The 27,897-nt window shown below is 41.3% G+C and overlaps 1 protein-coding gene across 1 annotated transcript in view; it reads left to right on the top strand.

Moving 5' to 3' along the window:
- Positions 1 to 27,897, top strand: part of trpn1 (transient receptor potential cation channel, subfamily N, member 1) — a 217,428-nt gene that overhangs the window by 113,283 nt on the left and 76,248 nt on the right. Inside the window, exons 7-13 of the mRNA XM_072259540.1 lie at positions 5,989 to 6,090; positions 8,287 to 8,388; positions 15,538 to 15,636; positions 17,383 to 17,583; positions 20,754 to 20,855; positions 23,430 to 23,528; positions 26,633 to 26,761. Coding sequence (XP_072115641.1) covers positions 5,989 to 6,090; positions 8,287 to 8,388; positions 15,538 to 15,636; positions 17,383 to 17,583; positions 20,754 to 20,855; positions 23,430 to 23,528; positions 26,633 to 26,761 — 834 coding nt within the window. The remainder of the gene's footprint in view (positions 1 to 5,988; positions 6,091 to 8,286; positions 8,389 to 15,537; positions 15,637 to 17,382; positions 17,584 to 20,753; positions 20,856 to 23,429; positions 23,529 to 26,632; positions 26,762 to 27,897) is intronic.

The raw sequence follows: 27,897 nt of genomic DNA, 5'->3' as shown, positions 1-27,897 counted from the left end.
ATACTTGACATAAAACTGCACAGAATAACAACAAAATAACATACATATTTAAGTCACTCAGTTATTTTTTCTCTCTCCTGTCTTTGGAATTTACTTATTCTTTGTAAACTCTATCTAGACTAACAGAACTTCCATCCAATTGATAGCTTTTGATTCTCATTAACATATCCAAATGACATTCACCTAAACAGTTTCTCAGCTTGTTTTTGAGTTGATTCATTAGGCTAAAACCTCGCTCACAGTTTGCACTAGACACAAGAAAGGTTCCCCCAATGTCCATCAACTGTGCAGGGTCGCAAAACTGTTCATTTTGAAGTACAAATGCCACCACTTGAGTAAAGTTTGAAATCAGTTTGGATTTAATTTTTTCTTGCAAGGGAAATTTGAAACCATTAAACTGTCTAACTATTACAGTATTTTCAGCTAGAAAATCATGATATTTTAGACATAAGGCATTAACTTGTTCATCGCCAAATGTGAAGTCACGTTCTGCAATTGTGGAGAAATCAAAAGCTGACCATTCTTGTACCTCACCTTCAGGAAACCTTTCTTCTAAATGAACACAAAGCCTATTTATAAAAGTCAACAGCAAACTTGTATCTACTGTGACATTTTCTTCACGTTGTTGGCTTAGCAAAACTTTAACTTTGTCACTCCACAAAACATTGTCTCCCAGATACTGCTTTCTTATCTTGTTAATTTTGCCTCGCGCAAATCAAATTTGCAATTCTTTTGCGCTTCACGCCCTTCACTTCTTTTGAATTTGACATAGTGAATCAATATTTTTTCAATAAAAACTTAGTAAGCTATCTACAAGATTTGAAACAGATCTTTGTAAACTTTACTATATGAACATTGTCCGCCAAATGTGGCTGCCGCCGTGAGGCAGCTGTACAAACTGGAACAGGAATGGTGAGGTGACATAAATTAATGACGTGCGTTGTGGTATTTGAAAAACTGACTAACTAGTTAACAGAAACAGGTAGCTAAAAGATTATTTTCAATAAGTATAATTATTAATTACTACATTATTTTAGGTAACTAACCTTTTATAAGCACATTAATTTCCTTTGTGCACTGGTTGAAAAATGTGAGTGCACACACACATGTGCACAGCTTAGAGGGATCAGTGTTCTCCACCCTTCTGTCCTTTATCCCCCCCTCCCTTTCTTCCCCAAGGGAGGGTAACCACACAGAAGCTGATTCAATGGGTGACTCACTTTCATGTAGCCTTTCACAAACCTCCGTAGTAACCATAGAACCCGAGGAACAAGCTCAGAGCACTCACAGTCTGGAGTCTTGGCCATGTGGTTACCACCTCTATCTTAGCCGAAAATGTAGGTACTCCATTCCGTGAGACTATGTGCCCAACATAGCTAACAGACGTTTGGCAGAACTGGCACTTGTCAAGGGAAAGTTTTAACCCTTCAGCTTTCAGGCAGCCCAGCACCTTCAGCAGCCTCACTTCATGTTCTTCCAAGGTGGATCCGAACACTATGAGGTCATCCAGATACATCAATACCTCAAGCATGTTCATATCCCCCACCGTCTTCTCCATGAACCGCTGGAAGTTTGCAGGAGCTCCTGAGATGCCCTAGGGCGTCCTTTCAAACTGGAAAAATCCCAGGGGACATATAAATACCATTTTCTCTTTGTTGGCCTCACTCATGGGGATCTGGTAATATCCACTCCTCAAGTCCAGCACACTGAACCACTTCGCACCACTCAGGCAGGCCAGTGCATCTTCAATCCTCGGGACAGTATACTGGTCAGGGACGGTGCGAACACACATCCATACATTCCCATTCTTCTTTCTGGCCAGTACTACTGGGGACGCATAGGGGCTTCAGGACTCAGTGATGATCCCAGCTTCCTTCAACTTTCACAAGTGCTGCCGAACATCCTCCGCCTCTGCAGGAGCCAGTTGCCGAGACCTCTGTCCTCGGTCACCCAGATAGTGTGACACATGCTCTTGGAACAACCAACATCAAACTCGTCAGTGGAAGAGACACCTTCCAGTTTCAAAATCTTCTCTACCAACCTCCTCTTCCAACCCAGAGGAACCGGGGAGTCCCTGAAGTTGAATGACTCAGTCAACTTTCCCCCTTTTTCCAATAGTTTCTCCCCGGCATGTCTCACAGGGACACTAGACATTACCATTACTGGGAACAGAAGCACCAGGGGCATCCTCGGCTTGAAGGTGACCTCCCTCTTCATAGTGTTCCTGACAATCACTGCCATCCTGCTTGCCTGTACAATTGAAGGCTTCTGCAATTCAGGCCTCACCAGTACACCAGCAGGAAATCCTGACTCATCCTCATGGTCTTTCAGAGTATCCACTAAGAGGGCCTTGCTCTCAGGCTTGCAGGAAATTTGAGGGTCCCCATCTATCTCGCTACTTCCCCGGGCCGTACTACCATTGGCTTTGACTGGGTGAACCACACAGACCCTCGTCTAAATTCAGTATCTAGCCTAATGCAGCCACGCACTTCCTCAAAAGCAGCTCGAAACCCCGAGTGCGCAGACAATGTTCCCAGGGTAAATGCTTCAAATACCAGTTGTAAAACAAACAGTACAACAACGTGACCTGCGACCCAGTGTCGAGTATGGCTTTAGCATAAATACCCTCTATCTGTAGCAACACACTGGAGCATGGACCCACTAAGCCTTCAGGAATTGGGCCTTTTGCTTTCAGGGGTTCCTTGGTACATTGTTCCACCAGGGACACCAGGCTGTTCCCTCACTGGGTCTCCTCTGTTTTCCCAAGGACTTCCTCTGCTTAAGTACCCAGGGGCTCACTCTCCATCTGGCGTGACACCTGCTGCCAGCAGCTCTCCACGTTGTTTGTCCCCTTGGGGGATCCACCCCCCCCCATCAGCTCCATCATATGGGGGGGGGGTCACACCCGCTGATAACAGCTGACATATCTCCGTTCTCAACTCTGTCACAGTCTCCTCTACCGCTCCCCGGGGTAGGCTATCACCGCAGGGGACCACTACCAGGGACTGTACCCTGCTGACAGAGTCCTCCCACGCCGCCGCGGCGTTCCCCTCTTCCTGTACCTCTCTGATCAGCTCAACAAAAGAAGGAGGGGGGTGCATCTTATGAGATTGTCGGAGATCCCAAGCAATCAGGTCATGGGACTGGACACCCCTGGCTATCTGGTCCACTCTTAACTGATCCACCTCAGCCGCCTGAATGACCCCTCTGTGCTGCAAGCAATTTAGCTGCTTCTCTAGCCGAAAAATAAAAGCAGAAAGCTTCTCCCCCTTCTCCTGACGCATGTTCTGGAACCCCACCATGAGCTCCATTGGGCTTCCTGTTGGGCCAAAAGAGCTTTCCAGTGCTCACAGGTTGCTAGGGGATATTTTAACCTGAAGGCTGTCACAACGTCAGCAGCCCGCCCATTTAAACTCTCAACCAATCTCTGTTGCTTTTCATCATCAGAACACTGCCACTCATCTAACAACTGAGAGGTCCACTCTGCCCAAGTCTCATACTCCTCCTCCCCGTTAGGGGTGGGCGTTATTCCAGAGAATAGGCGGAGCCTACCATAGCTGGGACTTTGAATCTGAGTTTTCCATTTATTCGCCAGAGAGGTAAGGACGGATACTACCCCAGAATTCTCACTCTTCACCAGGGGGACATGGACTAATTAGACATCCCAAATCCAACGACTCTTTCCCCTCACTCCTCAGAAATGTTAGAGCCCTGTCTTTGAAACCTCCACCACCAGCTACCACTACCTCAGCGCTGGTCTGCGTTAAAACGAGAGCTGAGCCAACCGTTTTATCAAACCTCCACCCACAATTGCAACTTTAACATTATTTAACAGGCGAATTAACGATTCATCTGGAGTACAGATATCTATCCCACAGGTTCGATGCGCCGGTTAATCACATAGCATCCGCCAGAATCAATCACGGACGAGCCCCCAGAATTGTAATTCTCGCTTCGGCTAGTGACTTAATATAGGGGGTGATAGCCTCTGGCCCGGCTAAACTTAAGGAATCTCGTTTGGGTGGATGCTGTACGATGTGTCCCCTGTTACAAATCGGTGCCATGAAATAACAAATAGTACACAACATGTGATTAAACGATTGAGCTTTATAATTCTTAATTTGACTATATGGTTGGTAAAGAAAACAAAAAAAGGAAAAGGGCCCATTCTCATGAAACAGTCTATTGCACAATGTTGGAGCTCCCTGATAAGCCGTCTGTCCACCATCGACCTTCTTCGATCGTCGCTGACCTTCGAACCCTCACTCCAAGCCCACTCCGTCCAGTGGTCTACCAACTCTCTTCATTCGCGGCTTCTCTCCTCATCTCTACCTGGCAAAAGACCGCAAAACTCTCTCTTCTCACAAAAAAGAACAAAAAAGAACAAAATTTCTCTCATTGGATAGTCCCCACATTCCAAAGCACCATTATCTCTAGTCATAACCCAAACATTGCTGCTACAGAGAGGCCACTACATTTAGCAGTGAAACCTTACAGCGTGTTACATACTGTTCTAATTTCTATGTAAATTTTATATCATTGAAGAAAGTGGACAACGTATGTTGACTCACAAATTTGGGTTTTTCTAAAAGAATTGACAACAGCAGGGTAGTAGAAGTTGCTGATACGGACTTTACTGTATGGATGTTCGGATATGGCCCAAGTGAGGAGAGAAAGAGACACTGAAGCGGGTCAATAGTGCACAGACAGGATTTTAATGCAAACAGGATTTTAAAGAAAAGGAAAACAATAAACGCTAGGCCAAACAGGACCATTAACTAAAACCCTCAAATAAAAAACTAGATGCCAATACTGTGGCCAAAAGTAATATCTAAATATAAAATGTGAATCGCTAGTCTTCAATGTCATTTGACTCGATAGTCCACTTTCTCAGACAAGGCCGAATGCAAGCAGGCAATGTGTGCTTTGCTCAAGTCTCAACAAGCGCTATGATGAAAAGAAGGGAGTTAAATACCGCCATAATGAAATAATAATTAGCTGACACTTGGACATTCATGAGTGGAATTGTCGAATCTGCTGCGCAGCTGAGTCCGTGGTTGTCACACTTTACTATGTGGGATGTTTGACATTTTCCCACATTAAATGCCAGGGCAGGTTCAGGGGATTCTGTGGATTTCTTCTGCTCACATTCCTACGTAAGCACGATAATGAACAGTAAAATAGCAAGATAAATTTTTGGTAACATCAAAAGTATATAAATGCTAGTTGTAGCAGGAAATGGAACAGAAAGGCAACTACTGCAAGAAATAAAATACACAGATGAGCGAAAGTGCACACAAGTCAGGCAGTGTTAAAAGTAATTTCAGAAGCATCGTGTTCTATGAGCAATTGTAAACTCTCCAGTAATTTTAAAGGAATAGCTACAATAGTGTGGCCATTGAGAACACATTCTGAAAGGCTGTAGATGATTAATAAGTAAATTATTTACTGTGCTGAAAACTTGTTAAATGACAGAAGGAAAACAGTGTTGCCTCAGGGATAAACAAGTTAGTTCTGCATTCCTTGTTCACACTGTACCCGCGAAGAATTTCTGACAGTATAATAAATATTGCTGATGAAGTTAAATGATGTGATCAGACTTCAGTGCACAAGAGAATAGAGTTATAATCTGAGAGGCTACAAATATTTTGTGAATTATACCTCATTAATGTTATGAATGGATGCTTGCAGCTTTTTGACACATTCCTGCTGTAGAGTTAATATCAAACCTCACATTTGGCAAACTCGGGGATTAAAAATTAATTCTAATGGGACGTTAAATTAGAACCATTCCTGGAATTTCATTTGTTTCTGAGGCTTGTAATGATTTCTCTGTATTGTCTAAAACTGAAGGAAAGACCAAGTGTCCAAGAGGATTAGCTGGTGGGGGTGGGGGCAGCAGAATTCACAACAATGTTAATATATTCATGATTCAATGGACAGAAAAGAAGATGGTACTTCTCAGCTCTGCCTGTTCCTTCATTGCAGAAAGAAGGTCAAACTCCTTTGCATATTGCTGCCTCGGAAGGAGATGAACTCATGCTGAAGTTCTTCTATCAGTACAAAGCCAATCCAAACATTACAGACAAGGTACTCTCTTCAGTTCTCATGCGCTGAAGATATTTAATTTCTCTTATTTTTATTTTATTGAGATACAGCACAGAGTAGGCCTTTCTGGCCCTTTGTTACCACCCAGCAAACCCCCAATTTTTCATGCTAGCCTAATTAAGAGACAATTTACAAACTTACAATGACCAATTAAGATAGCAAGCGGCAGATCGTTGGACTGTGGGAGGAAACCAGAGCATGCAAGAGAAACCCACACAGTCACGGGCAGAACATACCAACGCCTTAAGGACAGCACAGGAATTGAACCCCGGTCACCTGCCCTGTAAAGCATTGTGCTAACTGCTGTTGGGTAGGATATCTATATTAGGTGATGAAAAGATTCCAGCTGGAAACGTGGAAGTTAAGTTTTGGCCCCATTCTAATTGACACGCATGGAGGAGTGGAGCAAGCCCAGAGGACCATAAACAACAAATTAGGGGAGCTGAGATTCACAATAACCAGTGTAGAGAGTGAGAGAAGTCATGCAAATCTGTAAAGTCAGAATCAGGTTTAATATCTCCGGCATACGTAGTGAAACTTGTTAACGTTGCGGCCACAGTACAATGTAATACATCATAATATATGGAAAAACTGTGAATTACATGAGTATATATATATTGTATGACTATCAAATAGTTAAATTAAATAAGTAGTGCAAAAACATAAGTAAAAAATGGAATGAGGTAATGTTCATGCATTCAATGTCTGTTCAGAAATCGGTTGACAGAGGGAAAGAAGCTGTCCCTGAGTCGCTGAGTGCGTGCTGTCAGGCTTCTTAGACCATAAAACCATAAGACATAGGAGCAGAATTAGGCCATTCAGCCCATCAAGTCTGCTCCACCATTACATCAGGGCTGATCCCGGATCCCACTCAACCCCATACACCTTCCTTCTCACCATATCTTTTACTGCCCTGACCGATCAGGAAGCTATCAACTTCCACCTTAAATATGTCCACGTACTTGGCCCCACCTGTAGTCTGTGGAAGAGCCCTCCATAGATTCACTGCTCTCTGGCAAAAAAAAAAATCCTCCTTACCTCTGTTCTAAAGGGTCACCACTCCGTTTTGAGGCAGTGTCCTCTAGTTCTCGATACCCCCATAGGAAACATCCTCTCCTCATTCACCCTGTCTCGTCTTTTCAACATTCGGTAGGTACCTCTTTCCTTATGGTAACAATGAGAAAAAAAAAGCACTGGAGATACAATTAGACATTTGGAGATATTAGAAATCAAAATAAGATTTATGACCTTGGCCGCCTGACATTTTATTCTATTTTTGTGGACACCTGAAACAATGCTAACATTTTGCACTGATAATGAGATGAAGGTTGCAGGGAACAAATAAATTATGTCAATAAATACAATCAGAACCTTAGCTCATTATCTATGCAAGATGTTAACAGGTACCTATCTCCTATCACTCAGCCATTTCCTAATCAGCAAACCAATTTGTTTTCAGTTCCATTGGTTTTAGCCAAAATTGATGAGGTACGTATTCAGTGACACTGTGGCATAACCTCCCAGTGTCAGCTACATTGGTTCAATCTGAGCCAAAGATACGTTCTTCAGTGGGTAGGTTGGCCACTCTGACTTGTCACTGATGAGTAGGTGAATTTGTGGAATCTAAATCAGAATCAAAATCAGATTTATTATCCTGGACAAATGACGTGAAAGCTGTTGTTTTGCCACAGGAGTACAGTAGTGCAAAGACATAAAACTCTATAAATTACAAAAATAACTAAACACTGCAATAAAATGAATAATGAGGTAGTGTTCATGGGTTCATGGACTGTTCATAAATCTGATGGTGGAGGGGAAGACGCTATTCCTAAATCATTGAGTATGGATCTTCAAACTCTTGTACCTCTTTGATAGTAGTAATGAGAAGAGGGCATGTCCCAAAGCGTGAGGTTCTGGAGGGAGTTGATGAGAATGCAGGAAGAATTTTTTTTAAATGAACAGTGTAGGATTAGTGTAAATGGGTGGATAATGGCCAGTGTGCACCTGGTGGGTTTCTGTGTCTATGTCTGTATGTATGCCCATACCTCACAGAAATGATAGGCCTAAAGGCCTCATTGTGATTCTATAGGCTTATGAAATAACTTACGGTTAATAGCATTAGATTATACATGAATGGTGATTGAATTTGGATTAATCCTGTCTATTTCACTATTACAGCTGGACCGGTCACCACTGCACATTGCTGCTGAACGAGGACACACCAATGTGGTTGAAGTATTAACTGAGAAATTTAAATCCAATGTACTGGCCCAAACAAAGGTATTTCCACCACTCAAACGTCGATAAGCTTCAATTGTAACTAAGTGAGCAGAATCTACGAAAAGATTAGGTGCCTCGTGTTCTGAACAGGACAAGTAAGATTCTCACAAACATATCTAAATGGTGGCCAGTGAACTATCAACCAGTCCATCAATCCAATCCGACAAAAACTGTCTGAACATCAGGAATCAATAATCAAAAATGGCAGGTACTGGAAATTGGAAATGAAAACAGGAAGTGTGCGAGTCTCTCAGCAGGTCAGGCAGCATCTATGGAAAAAAATCATGCTTTCGGTTTTGAAAGGCTTTGTCAGAACTCCAAAATAAAATTGGGATAATAACATTGGATTATATAGACTTTTATGGTGATTTATTGTAATTTAGATCAATGGTACTCCTCCCACTATCCACCATAAATTTATATTAAAATTTCCACATATCTTCACAACTCAGAAGGCCATTCAGCCCGTTGAGTGAATGCCAGCTCTCAGCAATCCATTTTCCCTTGATCTTTCCTGTATTTCCTCCCCAACCCACTTGTATACCTTTGGGATGTGGGAGAAGACCCACATGGTCACAGGGAGAATATGTAAACTCCTTACAGACAGCACCAGAGGTCGTGATTAAACCTGGGTAGCTGGATCACTGAGACAGTGGCTCAATTGGCTGGGCCACCCACAACATCCTGCACAAGATTATTTTAGGCAAGTTATAGCTGAGTGCAACAAGAGGCATAAACAAGCAAAAAAAAAAACAAAGTGCAATAATTTTGGAAAAAGTTGTAGTAGAAAGTAATAAGGCCCCTTTTAACTGAAAGATAGTCAAGATTGCCAATATTACCACATGGTCACTAGATGGCAGCAAATGTTTAAGATTGGAGATTCACCCACAGCTCAGGCATTGAACTCCAGTAAACAATCCTGAATGTTCTTCAGGATAGAAAATCTGCTATTATCCAAATCTACCATCACCTGTATGTGTCTGATGTACCACTGATATGGTTGGTGCTTAATAACCTCCAACATCTCCCAGCTATTACCCAGTAGCACTCACATCTATGGTGATGAAATGCTTTGAGAGGTTGGTCATGGCTAGAATGAACTCCTGCCTCAGCAAGGACCCGGATGCACTGCAATTTGTCTATCGCCATAATAGGTCTACAGCAGCCACAATCTCAATGGCTCTTCTCACGGCTTTAGATCACCTGGTCAATACAAACAACCATGTCAGGATGCTGTTCATTGACTATAGCTCAGCGTTTATCACCATTTTTCCCCCAGTCCTGATCAATAAGCCACTGAACCTGGGCCTCTGTACCTCCCTTTGCAATTGGATCCTTGACTTCCTAACCAGAAGACCACAATCTGTGCGGATGAGTGATAACATATCCTCCTCGCTGATGATCAACACTGGTGCACCTCAGGGGTGCGTGCTTAGCCCACTGCTCTACTCTATGTACCCATGACTGCGTGGCTAGGCATAGCTCCAATACTATTTATAAGTTTGCTGATGAGACAACTTTGTTTGTAGAATCTCAGATAGAGAGGAGTTGGTGTACAGGAGCAAGATATACTAGCTAGTTGAGTGGCGTCACAGCAAAAACCTTGCCGTCAACGTTAGTAAGACCAAAGAGCTGATTGTGGACTTCAGGAAGGGCAAGACGAGGGAACGTGAACCAATCTTCATAGGGGGATCAGAAGTGGAGAGAGTGAGCAGTGTGAAGTTCCTGAACATCAAGATCTCTGAGGATCTAACCTGGTCCCAACGCACTGATGCAGCTATAAAAAAGGCAAGACGGTGGATATGTCTCATTAGGAGTTTGAAGAGATTTGGTTTGTCACCTAAAACACCCAAAAGCTTCTATAGATGCACCATGGAGAGCATTCTGATAGGCTACCTGGTATTGTGGGGCCACTGCACAGGACCGAAAGAAGCTACAGAAAGTTGTAAAGTTAGTCAGCTTCATCTTGGGTACTAGCCTTTGCGTTATCCTGGACATCTTCAAGGAGCGGTGCCTCAGAAAGGCAGCATCCATTATTAAAGACCCAGGGCATGCCCTCTTCTCATTGTTACCTTCAGGAAGGAGGTACAGAAGCCTGAAAGCACACACTCAGCGATTCAGGAACAACTTCTTCCCCTCTGCCATATGATTCCTAAATAGATACAGAAGCCAGGAACACTACTTCATTTTTTAAATTTATATTACTTCTGTTTTTGCACTATTTTTAATCTATTTAATGTACACATATATATAATTACAGTAACTGATTTGCTTAATTTTTCTTTCTGTGTTATCATGTATTGCATTGTACTGCTGTAGCTAAGTTAACAAATTTCATGACACATGACGGTGATAATAAACTTGATTCTGGTCCATCAGACACACTGAGGGATGCAGGCTTTGCCAGCAATGTCCACATCCTGTAAATGAATAAATGAAATCAATAGTTTATTTTTTCAGACATGTCTATGGTTCTTCCACTTGAGGGCTAGATTCCACTTAGCTATTATCCTTCCTTATAAAAGAGATATATATTTTGATTCAGTTACATAAATCTGCAAGATGCTGACATGTCAGTGTCTGTTGCTTTTGAGAGGGTGGCAAGTGAGCTGCCGGTTTCAACTGCTTCAGTTTTTAGCTCCTGTAAATGTCAAGCAAAGTGCTGTGCACGGGGATGGGAGCACTCCGGTCAGTATATCAAAGATATGTTTCAGCATTTACTCTGTTAATCATGTGACCATTAATGTTGCAAAACTAAATGCCTAAATTTGTGTTTACATAGTGGCTCTAATGAATTTAATTATAGCAGGAACAAATAAAACTGTCATCAGTTTGTTTTAAAAACATTAAATATAAAGGCGTAAGTTCCTTTTCACAAAGATTACATAATAAATGACACGGAAGTGCAAAACACAGCTGACAAAATGTCCTGTGCTGAGCACCTCTTTGTTGAAAATGATATTTGCCAGAAGGTTAAACTTAGAATAGGGCTAGGTTATACCCCACTGTTAATTGTATTAACTTCCAAGCTTTAACACCAATGAACCATGCAGCCCACTGTGTGAGCAATGTTTGTTGATTGCAGTATTAATTGTCAGCAATTGGTCTCGCAGCATTTAGCAAAATTGTATGAATCTCTTTAAAAACCCAGTGAGGTCTTGGAAAGGACAGATTGTACTGTACCTGCCTCTATGCTTTGAATGGGCTCAGTACATTCCATCTGGTTGCTGTTCAATTGGCATGCAGGAGAGTCCAGGAACAAGACAATTAGGGACAGGTGCAATAGCATGAAGGATGAGCCTCAGTGAACCTTGAAAGAAATAAAAGCCCAGGTGTGTTTGTGTACAGTAGAGGCCTGCTATTTCATCCCGTTGCATCACTCCTTTGCTGCAATAACTTGTCAAAAAACATTCTCTTGCATTGCAAAAGCAACTGTTCCTCAAAACTGCCTCTGATTGGCTGCAGAGCAGTTAGGGGATTTATGAAGCCACGTAAATATGGATGTTTCCATATAGCAGGAAACACAAGCTAGCCATTCGGCTAGAATAATACCAAAAACAATTAAAAATAAAATGCGCTTCTGAAACCGAAGCTAATTCATTGGCAGATGATTGTGATGTAGTTAATTCCTTCCATTATCCACTATAGGGTAACATGTTTAATGACATGAAGTTGTATGCTGAAGGGAAAAGGTCCAAAACATTCAGATTCAATTGATGTTGGTTTTGTTTGTAGTGAGGGAACCAATATTAGTGTGGGGAACAGCTGATACTGCCCGGTTTCACATTCTCTCTGGAAAGCCAGGCACATGATAAAATACTATCCCGACTGTCAGTTGTATCCTTCAATGTCTGCTGCTTTATAGCCACTGGAAAATGGATAGTGACTAAAGGCAGGCACAATTCCTGTGGAGCACAGAGGACGTGGCACAATGGGAGAGCGGGAAATACATCCTTGCCCTGATCATAACAATTTCAGGAAGTTGCAAGGTGCTTGGCGATTACACTGTTGAACTGACACCCTGAGATCCGCACCTGGCAGATGGGAGTTCAAATCTCACCTCAACAAACATGCTGTTTAAATACAAGCAATTAAATGGACATGGACACAGTGATGATACATTTAGACTCCACTAGTCAATCATGGCTGCAATATCAGGAACACATATTAGCATCCAAATATGAGTAACATCAGAGAACCAGACTCTTATGAACTCAGGAGGCAGCAGCACATATGAGTGTGAAAATATATTGGAATGCCAATATGATAAGGGAACAGATTCTTGCACGTGTGTAAGGTCAAATGTAAGAGGAAATTATACGTTAAATGTGGAGCATTGGTATACAGAGTGATTTCAAGGCGCAGGTCCATTGCTCCATCGATAGAATAGTAACGAATGGGCTTGGAGCAGAAAGACTCAGAAGTCATGTTGAAGCTGTTTTAACATTTGGTTTGCCTGCGTTGGAAGTATTGTGTGTACTTCTGGTCACCCCATTCTTGGAAGAATGCAAAGGCTTTCCAGTGGGTGCAGAAGAGATTCACCAGGACTGAAGAGTACGAGAAGTTTATTATATAAGATTATTAAGGGATTGGACACGCTAGAGGCAGGAAACATGTTTCCGATGTTGAGGGAGTCCAGAACCAGAGGCCACAGTTTAAGAATAAGAGGTAGACCATTTAGAACGGAGTTGAGGAAAAACTTTTTCCACACAGAGGGTTGTGGTTCTGTAGAATGCTCTGCCTCGGAAGGCAGTGGAGGACAGTTCTCTGGATTCTTTCAAGAAAGAGTTAGATAGAGCTCTTAAAGATAGCGGAGTCAAGGGATGTGGGGAGAAGGCAGGAAAAGGATACTGATTGTGGATGATCAGCCACGATCACAGTGAATGGCGGTGCTGGCTCGAAGGGCTGAATGGCCTATTCCTGCACCTATTGTCTAAGTGGGAAACATCTGGAGTATTTCAGTGCTCTCTGGAGCATCAGATGCTGAACAGCAACCTGATAGAAATTCTGCATATAAAATTAAGAGAGGCATAGATAGTGTAGAAATATCAAATATTAGAGGTTGTAGCATTAAGGTGAGGGGGAAAAGTTTAAAGGAGACTTACAAGTCAAGTTTTTTTACATAGTATTATGGTTAAAATACGCATTATAAGTTGAGGGGTTTATTCATGCTCTCATCTTCTCTCAGGAAGATGCTTTTCATTCCAGAACGAAGGAGGTGTGCTCCTTTTTCAAAGAAAGGAGCTTCATTCCCTCCACCATCAATGCTGCCCTCAACCGCATCTCTTCCATTTCATGCATGTCTGCTCCTACCCCATCCTCCTACCACCCTAGCAGGGATAGGGTCCTCTTGTCCTCACGTACCACTCTGCAAGTCTCCACATCCAGCACATAATTCTCCAAAACTTCTGCTACCTCCAACTGAATTCTGCCAGTAAACACATCTTTCCCTCCTCCCCACTTTCTGCTTTCCACAGAGATTGCTCCCTACGCGACTCCCTTGTCCATTCATCCCTCCCCACTTATCCTTGCACATGGAACAAGTGCAACATTTTCCTCTACACCTCCTCCCCCAGTACCATTCAGGGCCTCAAACAGTCTTTACAGGTATGGTGAGACTGTTGGGGTCATATACTGTGTTTGGTGCTCCCAGTGTGGCCACTTGCATATCGGTGAGGCCCGATGTAGATTGGGAGACCGCTTTGCTGAGCACCTACAAGCTGTCTGCCAGAAGAAGTGTGATCTCCCAGTGACCACCCGTTTTAATTCCACTTCCCATTCCCATTCCAATATGTCCATCCATGGCCTCCTCCACTGTCGGGATAAGACCACACTTGGGTTGGAGGAACAACAACACCTTATATGCCATTTGGGTAGCCTCCAACCTGATGGCATGAACATCGATTTCTTAAACTTCCAGTAATGCCCCTCCCCTCTTTCACCATTTCCCATCCCTTTGTCCCTCTCTCATGTTATCTCCTTGACCACCCATTGCCTCCCTCTAGTGCTCCTCCCTGCCCCCCTTTTCTTTCTTCCATGGCCTTCTGTCCCTCCAAGTTTCACCTATCACCTGACGTTTCTCTCTCCCCTCCCCCCACCTTTCTTTCTCCAGTCCTGCCAAGGGATTTCAGCCCGAAACATTGACCGCACTTTTTTCCATAGATGCAGCCTGGCCTGCTGAGTTCCTCCAGCATTTTGTGTGTGTTGCTCAGATTTCCAGCATCTGCAGATTTTCTCTTGATTTTGGGTCTATTCCTGTGTTATTTTCCATGTTCTGTAACAAAACGTAAAGTAAAATCCAGAAAAATGCAGATGCTGGAAACCTGAAGTACACACAGAGAATGCTAGAAATACTTAGTATCTGTTGTAAGAAAAACAGTTTATATTTCAGCTCCAAGACCCTCCATCAGAACAGTGAAACAGAGAGAAAAAAAAAGTTAATTGAAGTAGCAGAGCAAGTGGGTAGAATAAAAATAATTTCTTTGATAGGGTGAGACAATTTAATGTGGTGATGAAGTAACAGATAAAGCTTCTTTGTCAACGTAAAGTTTTGCTCCAATGGTGAGTATGTGGGACATTCCCATCATAAACTATACAAAAAAATAAGAAAAGCTAAGCCAAAATTATTATAGGAAAGGCTAGATATGCTATAGACAAAAATAAAGAGTGATGATCTATGGTTGCCGAGTTTTAAATTGACTCCTGTAATATGCCCAGAAAGATGAGATTTTGTTCCTGAAGCTTGAGTTGAACCTTCTTGGAACAGAACTGCACATGCTGGTTACAGTAGGAGTGACATGGTGAATTAGAGTGGTAAGAAACAGGAAGCTGAATACCATTCCTTTGGGCTGAGTGCAGGTGCCCCGCACACTTAAGCTACCCTATTAATACCATCAACATGGATACAAACAGGCTATATAAGATATAACGACACATGCAAGTGTGACTTATCCTTCTGGGTTTTTCATGCCAATTCCAGAAACAATAAGAGCAGTATTGCCATCTGAACTGAAGTCAGCTGATTCTGCAAGCTTGGAATCAGGCTTGTATACCTCACGCCTATACCAGAGACAGTACTTATTTTTAATGGAAATAAAAACTTAAAGCTATCACTGTTGCATAAACAGATATAATGTGTTTTATCAATAGGATGGAAGTACTTTAATGCACATCGCCTCACACTGCGGCCACCCTGAAACAGTGCTGGCATTCCTGAAAAAAGGAGTCCCTCTCCACATGCCCAATAAGGTAGCAATTGTCCCTTTTTGTGCTTTTTGTTTCTTTCACCTTGCGTCTTTGACCACAAGCCAGCTGGGTAGAGCTTAGCTGTACGATGTCTGCACCAGTTTGGCAAGTGTTGTTTCTCTTGTAGTCATCAATCTGGCTCTCCCAAAGGGGAAGTATTTCTGAGGGGAGAGACCACAGATCTACAGTTCAGAAGTTCCAGCCAGTACTTCCTCATAGTTCGGCTCCTCCTGTATCTATTGACATATTGTACCCATGAATTTAACCCAGTTCTCCAGACTCCATCCCGCTAAGTGTACATTTTAAGGAACTAGAAAGAAGGAATTTAAGGAATTAAATTTTTCTTTAAAAACATGCATTTCTTTGCCAACTTTTCTCTCTCCATCTCCAAGCTAAAATGCATAGTTCCACAAGTGTTAGCAGTCCAGCCAGTATTATGGTAATGTCAGGGAAACCATCAGAACTTGACTGGAGCCTGTTGGAGGCTCAGATGAGGAAAATCTCCTGTAACAGTGTCCTGTGACTGAGACAGATGGCAAGCATCTTGCTGCATTAGATATGAAACCAGACCCAATTTAAAGACTTTTGACCTTGTTTTCAAATCCCTCCATGGTTTTTCCCTTCCTCCCTGTAATTCCTTCCCACTCTCTACTTTTTTTCAGTGACACATATTCCTCTGATTCTAGTTTCTCACTCATGCATACATTTAATTTACCAGATTTTAGGGCCATGACATTAGCTGCTGAGGCCCGAAGCTTTAGGATTCCCTCCTCTGCTTCTCCATCTCTTTACATCTCTTCCCTTTTTTTATGATACTCCTTTAAGCATTTGACTGATTTCTTTTCTGCCCATATGTACACCAATGCTTCTCTTAAATGACTCAACGCTTTGGGATATTTTTGCCTCACACCAACCTAATAAAAGTGTACCTCTTAAGGGTAATTTAAAGCATCCAGAATTGCAATATGGAGATAGTAGATGTTGTGGGGGTTTTCTTGTTTATTTCCCTCCCCCTTCCGATCCAACTATCCCCATTAAACCATGTTCAGGTTGGTAAGCTCTCAGCCTTACACTTGTCTACGTGATATTTAGAAGACCATGAGGAAGAACTGTGACAATGCTTGTAAATTTTAGTTAATGGGAAATACAATTGTTTTGTGCTTTGCTTAAAAGTACATGGTCATAAAATCTTTTTCAAAGCATTTATTTCTGTATATTTCCATTCATGAGAAGTCTTCAGTGCTTGACCATGTGAAGTGACATGGAAAATTATGTTTCAGTTCCCAGAGAATCTGTAATAATGTAACTTGACATCATTATTGTTCTAAATTTGCCCACTGAAGACTTGTTTTTCTATGTCACTATAATTGTTTTAAGTCTGTTCCATGAAGTATTATAACAGTCTGTATTACTTCTGAAGTAATGTACATTGGAATGTATGATTACAAGGAACTTTTTAATATTGAAGAACATAAGAAGTAAAACCACAGGTAAGTCACAAAGCCTCTATCATCTACTGGTCCCCATATCCCTTAATTTCCCAGTGGTTCAAAAATCCAATAACTTCTGAAGTTTCTATATTCACCATGAAAAACTGTGTAGACTTATTTTTTAAAAATCTAGAGTAATAAACAGTAAATTTATTTCCTAAGGATCTCCTAAGGAATTTCAGAAAGAAGTTAACAAATTCGCGGTGGATTGTATTTCTAGCATATTTTCTCATGATATTAAATTTTTTTCTTCCTCCAGTCTGGGGCAGTGTGCCTCCATACTGCAGCAAAGAGAGGGCACGCAACTGTAGTGAAAGTGTTACTCCAGAAGGGGGCGCACGTTGATGCAAAGACAAAGGATTGCTACACAGCCCTACACATTGCAGTGCAGCACTGTAAGCCTCTGGTGGTGCAGACCTTGCTGGGCTTTGGGGCTCAGGTTCAGCTCAAAGGAGGCAAGGTAAGAAATAGTTATCGTGTGCTGGAGATTACCAATGAAGGCCATGTTAAGAAATCTGTGTTTCTGGTCCAAGTGCAATTGTGTTAAGAAGGTGGTGGTAGTCTAACTCGTAATTACCCTCACTTCACATATCTTGACACAAAATTATTAAAATATGTTGCCTGAAGCTAGTTTATTTTATTTCATATTACTGCCTAAAGTGAAAGGAGAAGATACTTTCTCTTGTAACCATTCTCATTGCCCCCAGGTGAACGCCATTCAATAAAGCCAGACAGTATGTTGAAAAATTACGTGGTTGCATAGACCTGAACGTAACTCAAGAGTGGACTATGATATGCCATTCAATACCATGTCATATTTTGTACACACGTTCAATTCCCATCGACTTGTGATTCTCTTAACCTCCAAAAATCTATTGATCTCAGAATCTGAATCAGAATCAGGTTTATTATCACCGGCATGTGACATGAAATTTGTTAACTTAGCAGCAGCAGTTCAATGCAATACATAATCTAGCAGAGAGAGAGAAAATAATAATAATAATAAATAAAATAAAACATAATAATAAATAAATAAGGTATATTGAATAGATTTTTTAAAATGTGCAAAAACAGAAATACTTAATATTTTAAAAAGTGAGGTAGTGTCCAAAGCTTCAACATCCATTTAGGAATTGGATGGCAGAGGAGAAGAAGCTGTTCCTGAATCGCTGAGTGTGTGCCTTCAGGCTTCTGTATCTCCTACCTGATGGTAACAGTGAGAAAAGGGTACTCGCTGGGTGCTGGACATCCTTAATAATGGACACTGCCTTTCTGAGACACTGCTCCCCAAAGATGTCCTGGGTACTATGTAGGCTAGTGCCCAAGACAGAGCTGACTAGATTTACAACCTTCTGCAGCTTCTTTTGGTCCTGTGCAGTAGCCCCTCCATACCAGATAGTGATGCAGCCTGTCAGAATGCTCTGCACAGTACAACTATAGAAGTTTTTGAGTTTATTTGTTGACATGCCAAATGTCTTCAAACTCCTGATAAAATATAGCCGCTTCTTGCCTTCATTATGACTATATCGATATGTTGGTACCAGGTTAGATCCTCAGAGATCTTGACACCAAGGAACTTCAAGCTGCTCACTCTCTCCACTTCTGATCCCTCTATGAGGATTGGTATGTGCTCCTTCGTCTTACCCTTCCTGAGGTCCACAATCAGCTCATTCGTCTTACTGACGTTGAGTGCCAGGTTGTTGCTGCGGCACCATTCCATTAGTTGGCATATTTCACTCCTGTACGCCCTCTCGTCACCATCTGAGAATCTACCAACGACGGTTGTATCGTCAGCAAATTTGTAGATGGTATTTGATCTATGCCTAGCGTGTGGCATAACTGAAAATAAAGAGTAGCCCTCAAGAGAGACAGAATTTCAGAGACTTACATCTCTGAGTAAAGAACTTTCTCAGTCCTAACATGGGATTAATGTAGAATTGCTGGAAGGTCAGTGTGCCATAGAGCCTGTTTCCATTCTGTATGACTTATTCCCTTCCACTGACTGGCCCCTTATCATGAGACAATGCCCCCCATTCTCAGGTTTCCAGATGATGGGAGTAGATCTTTGGCGTTGACACTGTCATTCCCCCCCAGATTCTGAGCACAAGGTTTCAGGCCCAAGTGCATATGGTGGCCTGAAACAGATTGCCTGCAATGCAAATTCAGGAGCCACAGATGAATTCAATCACTCAGCAGTGCTTCCTAGTGACAGGTGGTTAACATCAACAGCTAACAGCCATATGTGCAGCTTGTGCCATCCTAAAGACAACTGAGCCAAGGGTCTGAAGACAGGAAAAAAAATGAAGTGGGCAGTGCAGGCACATGCCTTTAACATATTATAGATTCCATATTAAATGGAGATATGATACATTCACAGGCCCTAATTTATATCATAGCAAACTTTCTGAATTCCTGATATAAGTCAATTGAATTGAGAGTGGGGTCTTACTACTAATGCTTCACCTTCCTTCAAAGATTGAACCATTACTCACCACTCAAGTCCTCTTCACGTCAGTAGCACAGCAATGCAAACTGTGAGCAGTTTCAAACTCCTCAGAGTGTACATCTTGCACAAACTCTCATGGTCCCAGGACACATTCTCTGTAGACAAGAAAGCTCAGCAACACCTTTACTTTCTGAGGAAGCTGAAGAGAGCTGGTCTTTGCACATCAATACTCACAACCTTCTGCAGATACACAGCTGACAGCATCCTAACATACTACATCACTGTGCAGTACAGAAACTGCACTGCAACCAACAGGAGGGCTGTACAACAGGTAGTGAAACTGCCCAACACATCACCAGCACTCATCTACTCACCATCAAGGACATATATACAGGAAAGTGCCAGAAAAAGGCCAGCAAAGTCATGAAGGATCCCATCCACCCTGCCGATGGACTGTTTGTCCCACTCCCATCAGAGAAGAGCCGATGCATTATCCATGCCAAGACAATGAGTCCAAAACAGTTACTTCCCCCAAGCAGGCAGGTCAACACCTTCATCCATTAACCCAGCCCACCACCACTACAAACACATCACCTAGCAACACTTTGGGTACTTTACATGCAATCCATCTATGTATATAACAGTTACGTTGTGTTTTATATGAATGCTTTTATATTTATTGTGGAAAATATAAATATAAATATTTTATATTTATGTTTTTATTGTTACCTTTATGTTTATTGACTTTTTTATGCAGTATTGGATCCAGAGTAGCAATCATTTCATTCTCCTTTAATCTTTTGTACTGAGAATGACAATAAACATTCTTGAATCTTAAAAGACACAATAGAAAGCAATAGTTCCTCCATGTTTTCTGTATTAAAAATCATCCTACTCCATGGCCTCTTTCTGTGCTTACAACATAGGGATTGTTTAATGGCCATTTATCTATTTCACATTGAGGTGAGCTTGCTTTGCACAAATTGCTCGCTACATTTCCCTACACTATAAAAGTAACTGTACTTAAGAACACGTTCATTGAGAGTGAAGGCCATTGGGAATTCCAAGGATATAAAAAAGTAAGCTTCTCTCCAGGCATGAGATTTATACAACTCGATCTAATTCTTGTGCCAATCCTTTCTTGCACATAACTGAGTCCTATTACATCTCCTTTCCCTCTGCAGGTGCAGGAGACTCCACTGCATGTTGCTGCTCAAGTAAAAGATGGTGAGAAGGTGGCAGTAATGCTGTTAAAAAGTGGAGCAGAAGTAAATGCTGAGCAAGAGGTAAGAATATACATAATCAAACTTCAGGCATGTAGAGCAGTCATGGGATAGAGTAGGGGGCAGTATTTGAAATCTCCCACTGAATTATGCAACCCTGGAGAGACTGATGTAGAGCACAACAGAATTAATATTCTTACACTGTGTGTGTATGAGGACAAATCAAGCTCCCAAATGCCCTTTAAGAAATTATATTTGACAGGCATCGATATCACAAAAGTACTTCATATTGCATTTCGAATACTGAAGAGTTGGAATGCAATTCACCATGAGGTTGAAGTAAGGTATTTAGGTTGAACAAAGAAGCTTACTCTCTATTGAATATTCTTTTATGGAAGCTCAATAACACAAAACCTAATGAAGTGACTTAAAAGCTGAAGAGTCACTAAGAGGGTTTCCTAATGTCAATCTTAATAAAGGACTGATCCACATCAGCAAACAAGATTTACACAGGAACTAAGAATTAGAGAATTATCTGTATATTATATTATAGGATCTGCTATATTGATATAAAGATTGATATAATGATATATTATTATAAAGATTGGTGAATAACAAAATGTAAGTAGGAAATTAATGAAATCTGAAGTGACTAGAGGAATGGTGAATAGGGAAAATAGCCTGTGATTGCAAATATGTTACAAGACTGGAATAACCAAGTACTCACAAAGCCATCAGATGATAAAACATAGGAGCAGAATTCAACCCATCGAGTCTGCTCCACCTTTCCAGCCTGACTGATTCATTATCCCTCTCAACCCCACCCTCCTGCCTTTTCTCTGTAACCTTAGACACCCTGACTAATCAAGAACCTATCAACCTCTTCATTAAATATACCCAATGACTTGGCCTCCACAGATGTCTGTGGCAATGAATTCCACATATTTACTGGGCTCTGGCTAAATAACTTCCTTCACATCTCCATTCTAGCCGAATTGAATACAAGAAGGCTGAAATTTACATAATTGGAAGATTAGCTTCTATTTCCCCAGCTGCTCTGAGATTCATTGGAAGAGTGTGGGATATTAGATTGGTTGTGGAATGAAAAATTAGAACAAAAGACAACTGGAAGCTCATAGATGTCTTTGCAGACTGAATAACAGCCTCTCCAAGGCTGTAACCCTCAATGTGTTCGGTTTTCCCAAAATGGTTAAGTGCATATCACAATTATCAAGTGAAGTACTTCTACTCAGAAGTGACAATAACTCATTATTGGAAGAGCATTTGTGGACGAGTATGCAGGAAGGGAGAAGGTAAAAGGAGAAGAGAACTGACATCTTCTACACTCACAACACACTGGAGGAATTCAGCAGATCGGGCAGCATCCGTGGAAACGATCAGTCAACATTTCGGGCCAGAACCCTTCCGGCCCGAAACGTTGACTGAACGTTTCCACGGATGCTGCCTGACCTGCTGAGTTCCTCCAGCGTGTTGTGAGTATTGCTTTGACCCCAGCAACTGCAGGGTATTTTGTGATTATGACATCTTCTACAGTTGCTGGGAAAGTGGCATGACATAAAGGAGTTGATTTTGGTGGAGATGGAAGAGTAAATTAGAACATGCTGTATAGAATAATCCTTTCAGGATACTGAAGATTAAGAGAAGATGAAAGTACAAGTGGTTGTGGCATTACATTTGAGGTGTTGGGAAATATGGAGGATATGTTGGATGCGGAGACTTCCAATGAGGACAAAGGGAAATGTATCCTTGTTTTGGTTGATGGAAAGAGCAGTTACTTAAAGTCTGAATTGTGGATATATTTTGTCATATCTTAATAAACTTTATGAAAATTATATATGATAAGTTCTGTTGCTGAACTGGACCAGTATACATTTATTTACAGGGACTATCAATGCTACACAATGCTACTTTATGAAATCACATAATAATAACAATAAATGATTCAATCTCTACAATTCAGCAGTTGCACTTATTTAAATGCAAAATACATGATGAAATAAAGCTTGACCACAGTTGTATAGAGGTTATAAAGGTTGGTCTGTGCAGTATATGTAGAATACTGTAGAACATCAATTCATGTTTAGCATGTTTGGATATGCTGACTTGTAATAGGAAAGAACATGGATCTCTTAAACTAACACATTCAAATATTCACATTATTAATGTAGAAGGAAATAAAATGATCTATCAATGCAAGGAAACATTGGTGAATCTTTCCTAAGGCAAATTAAACCAATGTTTTACCCAGTTACAGTAATTTTATCTGATTTTTGGATTGTGCTCTGCATAAATTTTGAACATGACTCTAAGGCTACATTACTGCATTGTTTGATAAACCTCTCATGAGCTTGTGTTGGTGTACAGCTGCACAGGTGAGTGTGAGACGATTTCAGCATGCATATCTTGCCACAAATTTACCAGGAGTTTAACTACAAACAGTACTTCAATGTAAAACCAAAGTAGGTTAGTTTGGTTCAAATTTCTTTGGAACAGTTGGTTAATTTTGTTCTTACAGCAAAATTTATACTGAGAAGTTCCAGAAGGCTTGGGACTTATTATCTTTGGTGGGTATTCAGAGCTGTAGTGTGGTTAATGTCATCTATTTGATGTCCACAGAATAGTGAGACGGCCATGCATATAGCAGCTCGGCACGGCAACCTGAAAATGATTCAAGCATTGATTGAGGAGGGAGGTGACCTAACATGGCAGTCCAAGGTAGGAGGACCCAACACTGCCCACAAAGATTGAACAAATATATCATGGAGAAACATGAAAGCATGTAAATAGAAGTATGAATGTGACTTTTGATCTGTCAAGCCTGTTCTACCATTCAATACAGACGTGTTGACATTCAATAGAATCTTGGCTTAACTCTCTTTCATTCCCTTTCTACATGTAACAGATTCATGTCATGTTTTATAGGACAAAAGCAGACCAACTGTTCCACACAAGCCTCTCCCCACCTCACTTCATAGAGGAAATTTCTAATCTTCCTTCCTCCCTACATTCTTGTCAGGCTGCCTCTTGGCTGTATCATTCTTCAAACGAATCCCTCCCTGTCATTGAGTTATACAGTATGGAAACAGGCCATTCCATCCGTCACATCCACACCAACCTGTGAGCAACCTTCCATATTACTCTCAGCTACCAACCCGAAGCCTTAATTGCCCAGGTGAATCAAGTGCTCATCTAGTCAAGTCTTAAATGTTGTTAGCAATTCTGCTTCTCACCACTGCCTGGGTTAAAACAGTCATTTTCAGTTCCTCTCTTGAACTAGAACCTCTTATCCTAAATCCGAGTCCTCAAGTTTTATTCACCTTTGGTAATGGTCAAAGATTCTTGCAGTCTACCATGTTTATATCTTTTATAACTTTATCTACATTAATTATGTCTTCTCTAAACCGCTAGGGAAAACAGACCTAAACTTTCCAATCTCTCCTCATAATCTAAAACAACTGCCAGGGCAGGTCAAGCAACACACACAAAATGCTGAAGGAATTTAGCAGTCCAGGCAGCATCTATGGAAAAGAGTAAACAGTCAACGTGTTGGGCCAAGACCCTTCGTCAGGACAGATGAAAGGTCTCGGCCTGAAACATCAAGAATCTAATAACTCACAAACCGAGGTCCCTCTGTTCCTCAATACCCATTATGACCTTACTATTCACAATATATATCCTGCCCTCAGTAGTACTCCATCTGCTATTTCTCAGCCCATTTTATCATCACATCCATATCGCCTGAAGATTGACCCTATCCTCCACACTGTTAACAACTCTGCTGATCTTAGTATTATCTGTGAGGTTACTGATCACATCATCAGCATCTACATTCAAATCATCCACATATAACTGAGCATTCCACACTCCTACTTAATGCTGAGTGCAGCAACTTCTACAGAATACCCTATTTCATATATTAGGGATCACCTCCTTTTTCTGACCCCAAAACAGCAATTTTGTTTATAGATCAACATTTGTAAAATGCTTTAAAGTTTGTGAACCTGTAGCAAAACATACACAAGATTTCTTCTTTCTACATGAAAGAACCCATGCAGTTCTCATAATTTCACTTTTTCAGTTTTAATATAAATCTTATTAATATGGTTTACGAGTAACACACACAAAATGCTGAAGCAACCCAGGTCAGACAGCATCTATGAGGAGGAATAATTTCGGGACATTTTGGGACAAGACCTTTCATGAGGACTGGAAGGAGGGGGGAAGAAGAATGAATACAAAGGTGGGGAGGGGGAGGGCAAGATGGCAGGTGAAAGGTGTGACGGGTACATTTTGTACATGGCACAGCGCATGCACTTTCTGGTGGTAGTGATGGTGGATGGGCTGCTTTCTTATGTATGGCATCAAGCTTCTTGAGTATCGTTGGTGCTACATCCAGGCAAGTGAAAGTATCTGTCATGCTCCTGATTTATGCCACGTAGATGCTGGAAAGATTTTGGGGGATCAGGAGCTGAGTCTTTTACAGTAGGGTCCCAGTTTCTGACATTCAAATTTACAAGTTCAAAGTAAATTTATTATCAAAGTACATCTATGTCACCATATACAACCATATACCATACATCACTGATCTAGTTATGTTTAATGCTAGCCACCAGGGTGATGATTAAGGTGGGAAGAACAAAATGGGATGAGTGTAGAATGCAAACAACAGGAATTCTGCAGATGCTGGAAATTCAAGCAACAGATATCAAAGTTGTGTGGACAGTCCTGACGAAGGATCTCGGCCTGAAACGTCTTCTGCACCTCTTCCTAGAGATGCTGCCTGGCCTGCGGCATTCACCAGCAACTTTGATGTGTGTTGCTTGAGTGTAGAATGAATGTAATTGGGTGCTTGATGGTTAATTGAAGAATCTATTTCTAGCACATAAGTGTCATTATGAAGACAACATGGCAGCATCTTTACTTTTTTAGAGGTTTGCAAAGATTTGGCATGTCATCTAAAACTCTGACTAACTTCTATAGATGTGTGGCAAAGAGTATATGTACTGTATGTACCGTGGAAAACATTCTAACTGGCTGCATCAACTTTCGGTATGGGAAAGGACCACTACTCGATGTTTAACACAAGCAGTCCTACGGGTCTGACCTAAAAGCTCCAAAACCTGGGCCTCCCTCTGCAACTGGATTCTTGACTTCCTTACCAGAAGGCCACTGTCTGTGCGAATCAGAAATAACATCTCCACCTGCCTGATAATCAACACTGGCACACCACAAGGATGTATATTTAGCCCACTCCTCTACATCCATGACTGTGTAGCTGGGCACAGCTCAAATGCCACCTATAAATTTGCTGACGACGAACTATTGGCAGAATTTCATATGGTGACAAGGAGGCATACAGGAGTGAGATATGTCAACTAGTCGCAGCAGCCACTTTGCACTCAACATCAGTAAGACCCCAGAATTGATTGTGAACTTCAGAAACAGTAGGATAAGGGAACACACACCAGTCCTCATAGAGGGATTAGAAGTGGAAAGGAGGAGCAATTTCAAGTTCCTGGGTGTCAACATCACTGATGATCTATCCTGGGCCCAATATATCATATGGTCTAAGGAAACCTAACATAAAGATGGCAAGAGGGAGCGAAGGAATTCCAAAGCCTTGCAGTCACTAGTATCGCACTCATGGAAATTTTGATTTGTGCAAGAGGTCAGAATCCGAGGAGTACAGATAACTTGATTGCTCATGTGGTTTAATGTAGCTCTCAGCTTGAGGATTAGCAATGCCATAAGAAAAATGGGTATATTGCAGGGCCAGTTTTTAGTAACTACTATATGATGTGATGACTGCTTCCTTGTAGGCTGGAGAGAATCCACTTCACGTTGCAGTCCGGCACTGTCATGTCAATGTTGTGGAAGAAATCCTGAACTACCTGACCAATGAGAGGAGTCGCCTCAAGGCTGTTGTGTGTGTCAACCAGGAAAACCAGGTAAAAGAAAGATGAGTATTTTTATGATTCAAGCAAATGAAGGAGCTGAAAGACCTAGAAATCTAAATCTATGCCTCCTGCCTCTCACCAACCACCAAAAATAATGCCAATGTCATACTAAGTTAGAGTAGGACAGGTTGTGTCGGACAAAAACATAACTCTAATGGTAAGCCTTCAAAAAATTTGCATGTTCATCCAAGTTCTCTTTTCCTCCCCTTAGTTATTAAAGTCAGCATACCACTGATTGTTTTACTGGTTTATCTAATTTCATTGCTTATGCCACCTTATTTGAATTGCTGCATTCCTCTTCATTGACCTTTATGTTATCAAAGTTGATTCCCTTTTCTTATTTCAACTTCTGCAAGCATGCCCTTTTTAACTCAAAAAAGTTCTCTTTTTTTTTACCCTGGCGAAGTGCATTACTAAAACTAGGCCATTATTTATCTCTGCAGAAGTGGAGAATCCAGGTTAAGTATAGCATCTGGACTGCCCTCCATCGTTCATCTAATCCTATTGAATATGAGCTCAAAAACCTGCATCTCTCTCCTGACTCACAATATTGTGGTTTTCAATTACACTATGAATCCAAATGTGAACCTTTAACTTTTCTGGATCAAGGCTGCTCATTTCCAAACAAATTGTGGAACCCATGTTCTTGTAGCAAGTAAACTTCATGAGTTTACTTGCTACAAGACAGCAACCATGATGCAGAGTGATCTTAAGGTAATATTAATGCAATACAAGATCAGTATTCAGATTTCCTCATGCCATTCTTGAAATTCTCAAGTTTCCAGATGCAGGGTTTGACTAATAGATGATTAACAAATAGGCATCTTCCCTTTGGAAAAATTTGTCATGTGAAAAGATACAGATAGAAGATCCACTTTCCAGAAATATGAAAAACAAATCTTTTTATCTTATTTTACAACATACTGTGAAATATTTTGAAGGTTATTTCATATATTTGACCTCCAGTTGTGGAGATCCAGCACACTGGAATGCTCTTCATAAGCTTCTTCACCTAGCAACATCCCCCACATCCTCAAAACTTTAAGACTTCAGTCACATGTATCAATCCTTATCTCTCTTTCAAATGACACTCACCATTCCCTCTGTAAAGCCTCTGAGGCTGCTTA

Source organism: Mobula birostris, chromosome 1, assembly GCF_030028105.1.
Source record: "Mobula birostris isolate sMobBir1 chromosome 1, sMobBir1.hap1, whole genome shotgun sequence".
Taxonomy (NCBI): domain Eukaryota; kingdom Metazoa; phylum Chordata; class Chondrichthyes; order Myliobatiformes; family Myliobatidae; genus Mobula; species Mobula birostris.
The sequence above is the reverse complement of the archived record's forward strand: the minus strand, read 5'-3'. Positions and strand labels throughout refer to the sequence as shown.